This window comes from Rattus norvegicus, chromosome 13 (assembly GCF_036323735.1).
Source record: "Rattus norvegicus strain BN/NHsdMcwi chromosome 13, GRCr8, whole genome shotgun sequence".
In the NCBI taxonomy this organism is placed as follows: domain Eukaryota; kingdom Metazoa; phylum Chordata; class Mammalia; order Rodentia; family Muridae; genus Rattus; species Rattus norvegicus.
The window spans coordinates 32,338,814-32,348,492 of NC_086031.1; the positions used below are offsets into that span (position 1 = coordinate 32,338,814).

The following is a 9,679-nucleotide window of genomic DNA, read 5'->3' on the forward strand; positions in this document are numbered from 1 at the left end:
AGCTCAGTGTCCAGAATCCATGCTTTGCTTTTGCTGTTTTGGTTTGTTTTAAAGCTGGGCATTGGTGGTGCGTGCTTGTCATTCATCCTAGACTGGAGAGGCAGAGATGGGCTCACTGGCCAGCCAACCTGGCTTACTTGGTGAGCTCCAGACCAATGAGAGACCCTGTCCCAAAACACAAGAGGACAACTCCTAAGGAATGATACCTGACATTGTATTTTGGACCCTGTACAAGTACACACACACACACACACACACACACACACACACACACACACACACACACGAATTGCATAAGACAGATGCCAAAACCTGTGTAGAAATCCCTGCTTCTGTGATCAGACTCTTCCTTATGAGGTTATTTGAGTGATTTTTGCCTGTCTTAATATATGCCTTTGGGACACCCAAATCCTTCTTTACCACCTGTCTGCCTGTGACACATGCCCATGCCCAGTATTTCTCTTGCAGCAGAAAGCAATGATGGCTACCACATCATCCTCAAGTGTGGACTCTGAGCAGGAGCACTGTGCCTGTCCCCGCCCCGTGGACCCCTGGCTGTAAAAGGCGCATTGCTGTCAGCCGATGCCTCACCTGCAAGCTCAGACTAGGAGGGACTCCGCCCACACCAGGAAAGCTACAGACAGTCGTGGACACAACGTCTGGTGTACAGAAAGCCAGTGGTTCCCTCTTCTTTCTTGCTGGCCTTTAGCTTTTTAACAGTTTCTTGTTCTGTTTCCAGGCAGACAGTGGGGATGTGGATCTCTTAAACCCTGAGCCCCACGGTTGGAGGCTCCCTCTGATGTATGGGTCCTTCCTGACTACTCTTACCTCACCCTGTTTCAGCACCTCTTTCTTGAGTCATTGGCTTCATGGCTGGCTCTGTCATCCTCACAGGGACAGCACGCACAGCTCTCCTCCTAATACTGACTTCCCTTCTCAGGACCCTGGTAGCCACACCTCTCCTGTCCTTGGATGAATTGATAGGACGGGGGCTATTTATTTTGTGCCTTCCACTTCTCTCTCAGTTGCCTTGTCTCTAAGGATCTGCCACATTCAAGCCCAGAGTCTGCATTGACACAGTAGATGGTATGGTGTACCTTTGTGACCTCTCTTGGTCATTGTGTTAGCTCCTTCCCTGTTGTTGTGATAAGATACTCTGGCAAAGGCAACTTGATGAACAAAGGGCTTGGTTTGGCTTAGAGTTTCGTAAGGATCAACTACAGCGGTGAGGAAGATACCAAACAGAACTGTAGTTGATCTCATTTTCATACACATAAGAAGCACAGAGAAAGAGCAAGAACAGGAAATGGTACAAGCCCTCAAGGCCCACCATCCTCAGTGACATATACTTCCTCCAACAAGATCGTATCCTCTAAAGTCCCATAACATCTGCAGACAACACCCCCAATTGGGACCACATGTTCAAGAGCCTATGGGACCCGTTTCTCATTCAAGCCACACATTTTGCCTGTGTGACTTCTCACAGTTGCTAGTTAAGATGACAAGTGTCTTCCTCACCAGCGAAGAGAGGTGAGAACAGAGTGATTGTTCTTGGACTACTACTGTGTGGTCTTATTTCTTTCCTATTGAGTAAAGAGTACTAAGAGGTGAAGATTCCATTATCCAGTGGTCTTGACCGTCCATTCTAGACCATCTGGGTCAGGGTATGTCTCAGTAGATCCCTTGCCTGGCAAGTATGAGGCACTGGGCAGCATCCCAGTACTACAGCCGGACAGACTTACTGAACTCCCTTTTTCAGACAACCTCAGCTAACCACTGCTATTTCTTTGCCAAGTGGCCCGGGGGTAGTGTGTTTTCTTCAGTGCTGGTTTAAGAGTCTATGTTTTTCTAACTGTAGGTATATAGATAGGGTTCTTTGTCTCTGATGGAATGGTTGAATCAATCACCTTTCTTAACTCTGGGGGAATTGCAGGATCAATAACTATGGTAGACTTAAGAATTCATCTTCATGTTGTCAAGGATCTATGCCTGCCCAAAGCTTCAACTAACTCTTTCCTGATTCAAGTCTCCTTGAGCCATGGTGAGTTACTTCTACGCCCAAAGGTTTGCCAAAGGTTTTGGCAAATATTATTTTACAGGCAGAGAAGCTACTCTCACAGCAAAGCTGGGCTCTCAGTCCCTTGTCTTGTGGCACATGTGGGTGGGGTTGCAGCTTTATTGAGATGTTGGGACTGTGAATACATTAGTACAGACTTCTGTGTGGACAGGGCTTCATTTTGGGAATGTGCCTAGTAGAATGGACTGCTCCTAAGGTAAATTCTCTTTGAGGAACCGCCCTATGTTTCCCACAGAGCTACACCTATCTGCATTACCACCAACAATGGAGGATGGTTCTAGTTTCTCTGCCTCCTCCTCAACACTTGCTGTGATATCTCGTTCTTGCTTGCTTGCCTGTCCTCCCTCCCTCCCTCCCTCCCTCTCCCTCTTCTTCGTCTCTCCCTTCCGTGTAGTCCAGCCTGACCTCAAAGTCACTAAGTAGAAGAGGATAATTGAACTTCTGATCCTCCTGCCTTTGCTTCCCAAGTGCTAAGAATATAGAAAAGTATCTCCACACTGAATTTGTGCAGTGCTGGAGCAGAATCCAGGGCTCCGTGCGGGTAGGTAAGAGCTCTCTCAGCAGCTGAGCCACCTCCCGACTGTTGACTTCTCTTTATTACAGTATCCTGCAGGTTTCAGGCATCTCTCTGGCTAACGATGCTCAATGTGTCTTCACGTTGGTTGGCCATTTGTGTATCTTTGGGAGGATGTCTGGTCAGGTCCTTGGCCCATTTTTAAGTCTTGTCACTGAACTGTATGGGTTATTGGTAAATTCTAGATGCAAATCCTTCATCATCTTTTCTCCATTCTGCTCCATTCTGTAGGCTATTTTCACCCTCTTAATGGCTGACATCCTTTGGGGTGTACAAGTTTATACATTGGTTGCACTTGTGTGAATCAGTACTCCCAGTACTCAACTGAGGCTCCCAAGGCCAGTCCAGACCAGTAAGACCCAGTCTCAGAAATAATTGTCATAATTATTATTTTAATTTGTATGATGCCTGAGTTACCTTCTATTGCTTGTGTTTTTGATATGGCTGTTAAGAAACCATGACCTAATGCAAACTCAGGAACATCTCTATTTTCTTCTTAGAAATGTTTATTTTTATTTTATGTGCATTGGTATTTTGCACATTGGTGTGTGTGTGTATGTGTGTGTGTGTTTGTGTGTATAAATACACACAGCCCCCTGAGAGGGTGTTACATCCTCTGGAACTGGGGTTACAGGCAGGTGTGAGCTGCTATGTGGGTGCTGGGAATTGAACCTTGGTCCTCTGGAAGAGCAGCCAGTGCTCCTAACTACTGAACCATCATTCCTCTCCCCTTTACAACTTGATTAAAGTTTTAGTTGTTACAATGAGTCCTGCTCCAATCTGAGTTAGTTTTACATATATGATATGTAGTGGGATAGTCTACTTTTATCCTTTTACATGTGAGTATCTGCTTATTTCTACCCCTAATTACTGAAAGGACTGGAGCGTCGTCTGTAGGCAGTCTTTTGCTGGAGACCTCTGGTTCCTGGATCTCTGTGAGCACGGTAGGACTATCACCGATCTCTTGTTCCTTTTACCTTCTCAGTCTGCATTTGGGTCTACTGCTCTTACAATTGCCTCCCTCTCTCCCCCTGTGTTCTCTCTTCAGCAGAACTAGGTGATACCCCTCTGTTCTGCCATTTTCCCTGACACTAACATGTCCTAGTTCTAGAGGAAGGTCATGACCAAGGTTTCCATCCTTGGATAGAGAGTCAACCAAGTCACTTAGAATAATTAGCTCAAGGCGAGGCACTGGGAGAAACAGGACTAGACTTTGGGCCTCCGACTTTCAGCCCGTCAGGCTATCTGTGGCCCTTGTTCCCAAGTGATAGCCCTACATGGGTCACAGGAAGAGAGACTAAACTGATACCTTTTTTTCTCATACCAAAGTGGGTCTAACTGGAGAGCCAAAGATGGCTCACTACAGAAAGAGCCGATGGCATGGGACATTCCAAGTCTTGTCTTGGGGCCTGTATTAGTTATTTTTCTCATTGTTGTTGAAAAACATCTGACAAAAACCGACTTAAGGAGTAAGGGCTTCCTTCTGACTCACAGTGTGAAGGTGCAGTCTGTCATGGCTGGGAAGTGTTGGCAGCCAGAGCATGAGACAGCCAGAAGCAGAGACAGATGGATGCAATCTTTCTTAGCTTACCATCTCCTTTTGTCTTAGTCAGGGTTTCTATTCCTGACCAAGAAGCAAGTTGGGGAAGAAAGGGTTTATTCAGCTTACTTCCACATTGCTCTTCATCACCAAAGGAAGTCAGGATAGGGACTCAAGCAGATCAGGAAGCAGGAGCTGATCCAGAGGCCATGGAGGGATGTTATTTATTGGCTTGCTTCCTTACAGAACCCACGACTACTAGCCCAGGGGAGGCCCCACCCGCAATGGGCTGGGCCCTCCCCCATTGATCACTAGTTGAGAAAATGCCTTACAGCTGGGTCTCATGGAAGCATTTCCTTAACTGAGGCTCCTTTCTCTGTGATAACTCCAGCTTGTGTCAAGTTGACACACAAAACTGCCAGGACACCTTTTAACTCTACAAAACCTCGGCCATGAACCATTAGGGTAGGTCTTTGCACCTCAGGTAACTGATCTAGAAGACTTCCCATACACTTACCTGGCAAGGAGGGAGACCATGATCAAGGAGGTGGTCTTTCCTGGGCAATGCTTATTCTTTGCACTCTGGATGTGTTTGAGTGAGTAAATTTGGTAGTGGGGGAATGCATTCTTGTTCTATCTGAGTGAATTAAAAGAAGAGAAAAGAAATCCTCTTGCAGACATAGCCAGAGGTTAGTTTCCATGGTGATACTAAGTCCCATCAAGTTGGCAATCAAGATTAGTCATTGTGGGGGTCTAGAAAAAGGTCAGACATTGCCCTAGTGACTTCTTACCCAGTCTGCCTGGAGCCCCTTGAGAGCTATTAACTGGGAAAAGGCTAGAACCCATAAGCACGTCACCAGTTCCTAAGTCCATTGTTGCTTCAGGGGCTGGCCCAAGTGGCTGAAGTTCTGAAAATCATTAACACATGAGTGGAAGAAAGAAAGACTCTTTAGCTGTTGTCAGTGGAAAGTTGAGGTTGTTGGGGGCAAGGGGAATTGAATATGGTCACTGCCTTAGGTACACTGGAGGGACAGGACCAAAAGTCAAGGGTCCCATGCTGCATTGTGAATGGTCTCCCTTTAAATACAGGGTAAGCAGTATAATAACCCATCGATAGAGTGTTTGTCTGTGTTTGAACCCCAGAACTTACCTCTAAAACAAGAAACATTGAATTGGAGGCCTGAGAACCTGGAAACTGTAGTCAGTGGGTGAATCTGAGCTTCAGGAAAACTTTACCATTGTTTCCCATTCATCAAAGTCATATGGTAGACAGGTGACCTTTGCTTGTCCTCAGTATGCACAGTGCCACCTGTGCTGCCACATGTCAACCCTAGTGGACACGTGCTTACCAAGCCTTCCCTGACCGCAGCTAGGTGAGTGTGTTTGTGTGTAGGTGTGAACCTCAGAGTGATGTGCTGCTGGCTGCTATTATCCGAGCTAGTCTACTTGGCAGTATAGAATGTTCTTTTAACTTTCCTCTTCCCAGCTCCTGAAGAGTCTCTGAGTCACCCTCACCCTCACCCCCACCCCCCAGGCATTGCTGTAAAGGGACTCTATTTAGCCTGGGACATCAGGCTGTACTTTCTAAGGACTGCAGGGAAGAGGTCTGTGTTCCCTTCTTTCCAAAGAGTGCCCCCTACCTTTGTATTTGCAAACAGGAATCAAACTCAGTGCTGTCTGTCTGGTTTTACCATCAGTTGGTTATTAGAGAACATTATCTTCAAACCTAGTTTGGGGAATGGTAGCCGTGCCATCAAAAATGACACTAGATTATTATATTTTGAATTGCTAGTGTTAAATCATGCAGGACTAGGGTGTGACTCAATGGCAGAACGTTTGCCAACTGTGAGTAAGGCTCCGAGTTCTATCCCTAGTACCATAAAACCAGTAATACATTGTGGAAAGCCAGGTACGGTGGTGCAAACCTGTAATCCCAGCACTCAGGGACAGTGCCGTGGCCGGGGAGTGAAAGCAGGGAGACTGAGTTTGAGGCTAGTCTGGGCTATTAAGAAAATTGTTCTCTCTTGTGCCAACATATATAATTTTACCTCTTGGTCCTTAAATACTGAAATATTTACTCCCCCGCTCCTCCTTTTTTATATTTTTAATGTATTTTATTATCTTATTTGGCAGTGATAGGGAACATCCCAGAACCCCGGGCCTCACACATGTGAGGCAGGTGTTCTACCACTGAGCTAGCCCTTAACTCAGTCATCTTCTCTCCATAGGATTATTTAAGGCACTCTCAAGCATTAAGGGCTATCTTAACAACACATTTTGCATAAACTTAGGAGAAGTTGGTGTATTCAGACAAGTCTGGAGAGTTCCTTGCCTTCTGGAAAGTTCTGATCCTCACTTGGCTCCCAGGGACTATGCCCAGCCTTTCCATGAGAGAGTACAGAGGTCTCTTCCTCAAATGTTCCGTTACCTGGAACCCTGCTCGGCCTTTGTCCTGGTCCCCCATCAGGGTTTGATAGAAGAAAGGACTTTTGTGCTGTATTTATGGGCTGCCGAGCTGTAGGGGGTGGCAGTGGCCTGAGCCTCCTACTAGAACCTGTCCTGGAAAGGACAGACTGATTTCAGCAGGTGCCTTGAAGACTAAACCCCTCTTAGCTTAGAATCTCTGGAGACTGTAGACCCCTCCCCATATATGTTGTACCCTTCCTGTGTTCTTTGGACCAGAGTGTCGTGTTACCCAGAGATCTTCATCTCTCATGGCTTGTCTATCATCCGTAGACCCCTCACATCTGCATCCCTTTGCATCGGCAGCCACTCAAAACCTGCCTCTCCACTTCGACCAGCTTCTCGTTGAGTTTCCAACTCCCCCACCCCACCCTCCAATCCCCCAGCTCAGGTTTTCTATCTGGGGAAACCACTGAAAGTGAATGAAAGATTGGGTCCTTAAACTGCAGTGAGTGAACGTCCTCTTTTCCAAATCCAAAATTCTATGCCTGACTGCATGGGAGAGGTCACATTCAAAACATGGATACACTACAAACAAAATTACCCTTAGGTCATGTGTACAACATATGCAGAAACATAAGTGGATCTGTGTTTAGATATAAACCCCATCCCCAAGATAGCTGTATTAAGGATGTTTGTATTGGTAGTTCAAGATTTCAACCCACCCAGACAGAGGCTCGTTTTAGCTAGGATATGCAACCTCCAGTGGACTGAACCAGGATGAGTGTCTAGCATCCAGTCCAGCTCCTGTCTGTTAGGTATGTGGACAAGCTTCTTCCCACATCTCTGCCCCGAGGCTTTGTCTCTGGGCTGACAGTACTGCTGGGGAGAGCTTAGTGGGGCTAGTATCAGAGACAAGCAAAGGAGACTGTTTCATGCACTGACTTATCTCTTCCTGCTGGGTAAAGGCTTGGTTACTGTGTTCTTTCATGCTTCGAAGTGATTCCTGAGGTTTTCTCACACCTACCTTCTTCCTCTAGGTGGGGTAATTCTTTTCTAAAGGTGGTAGGGGATTTCTGGGGGTGGTCCAGATTGGTCAAATGTGTGTAGCAGGTCATGGGGAAGGGGGCCATGGAAACCCAAGTTGTCATAATGCCATGTTTTTGTACCTGAAATAAAGCATATTTTGCACTTGTAAATGAGAAATCTGTATGTGGGCTCTGTGCTGGGTCAGAATGCAAATAAAACCATTTGTACTAAACCCACGTGGCTGGGACCTTAAGTTGCTTTATCTACTGAACTGGGCAAATGAATTCCCTAATGTAGAGTATTGGGAGACACAACTCAGTGGTGTGAGGTACACGTGCATGCTGCCCTATGCTCTGTCTGGTGTTCTTTTCGTCTTGCAGAAGACACCCTGCAGCCATTAAATATGGCTCCCCAGCCCTTTGCAGCTACCTCTTACTCTGTCAATCTGAAAATGAGAGGCTTCATTTAAATGGAATTCAGTGTATGCCTTGTGTAGGAGATTAAGTTACAGCATGTTTTAGGATCTCCTCTGCTTTAAAGTTTAGGGATACGTAGCTGTGTGGCTTCACCATGTATGTGACTGTTCACTCTCAGTGAGCACAGCCGACTGCCACCCATGACCATGGTGAACGACACTGCTCTGCAGATCCCAAAGGCCATCTTTGACTCCTTTAAGTACAAATATAAAAATCCAGAAGTCCTGCTTAAGGTTCCGAACTTAAACTCTCCATGTAGTAAGAATGATCTTAAACTAGCACTCCTGAACACCTGTAATTCTAGCGGTAAGGAGTAGAGGCAGGAGGATCAGAAGTCCAAGGTCATCCCTGGCTATACACCAAGACTGAGGCCAGGCTTAATGAGTGATGCTCACCCTGGGTGGACCCTACAGGACAGCTGTCCAAGGTTCGACCCCACATCCCTCTCCTACAGTATCTCCAGGGCCTGGGCCTTTGTTGCCCTTACTGGGGCCCCTACTGATGACTCAGAAGGCCTGATTTCCTGCTGCTCTTCTGTCCCTGCCACAGGAAGCTTTTTCCTCCCAGGGAAGTGTGGAGTTTGTAGAGCCAGGTTAGGAAGGCCTAGCTGAGACACCATGACATGTCCTCTTGTCTTTTCAAATCCTAAGTGTGCTATTTTATTGTAATTATGAATTTTAAAACGAGGACTGCTAACTTCTGCCTCAGTGACACATGAAGATAAATTCTTTAGCTCTGGCACTTTTCACCTGGGGTCCCCAACCTGACGATGGTTATTCTCCAGAAAAACCCCTCTTCCTAGGGCTTAGGATATAGCTTGGCAAGAGAGGACTGAATTTTAAATTTTAAAAATTAAAAACAATTTTTTAAGCCAGCAGTATCATCACACACTTGGAATCCCAGCACTGAGAAGTGGAGACTGGCAAGTTCCTGGAGTGCTGGCTGGCTCAGTTAGTGAGCTCTGAATTCAGTGAGAGATGCTGTTAGTTAATAAGAGGGTGGCAGCATATGCCTTTAACCCCAGCACTGGAGAGAGGAAGCCAGAGACAGGAGGATCTCTGAGTCTGAGGCCAGACTGGTCTACATACTTAGTGAGTTCCAGGAGAGCCAGGGCTACACAGACCCTGTCTCAACAAATTGGGCAAATAATGATGGAATAGGACCCTCGGCATTGACCTCTGGCCTTTACAAACATGTACAAACACACATAACACACACACTAAGGTACACATGAACATGTACAAGTGCCCACACATATGCATGTATGAGAGTGGAGCAGGGAAGGAAGAAAACAAGAAAAATGCCAACGTGGCCACACCAGTTCTGCTGGGCTGTATTCTGAGTTTGGTACCAAGGTCTACAGCACCCCTATTTAGGCTCCATAATCAGCCCTTCTTTACTAAAGGAGGCTGAGGTTGGGGTATGGTTCAGTTGGTAGAGTGCTTACTTAGCCTGCTAGAAGCCCTGACTTTCATTCTCAGCATAAACCAGGCATGGTAATACATACCTATGATCCCAGGATTTGGGAGGTAAAGGCAAGAGGATCAGACATTAGTGTTCATTGTCAGCTACATCAAGGG

General features: G+C 46.3%; 1 protein-coding gene across 2 annotated transcripts in view; it reads left to right on the plus strand.

Moving 5' to 3' along the window:
* Positions 1-7,858, plus strand: part of Tfcp2l1 (transcription factor CP2-like 1) — a 60,029-nt gene extending 52,171 nt beyond the window's left edge. Inside the window, 1 exon segment of one of the 2 annotated variants that reach the window (NM_001107170.1) lies at positions 469-7,858. In NM_001107170.1, coding sequence (NP_001100640.1) covers positions 469-515 — 47 coding nt within the window. In that variant the 3' untranslated portion in view covers positions 516-7,858. 2 annotated transcript variants of the gene reach the window in all.
* Positions 7,859-9,679: the final 1,821 nt, after the last annotated feature.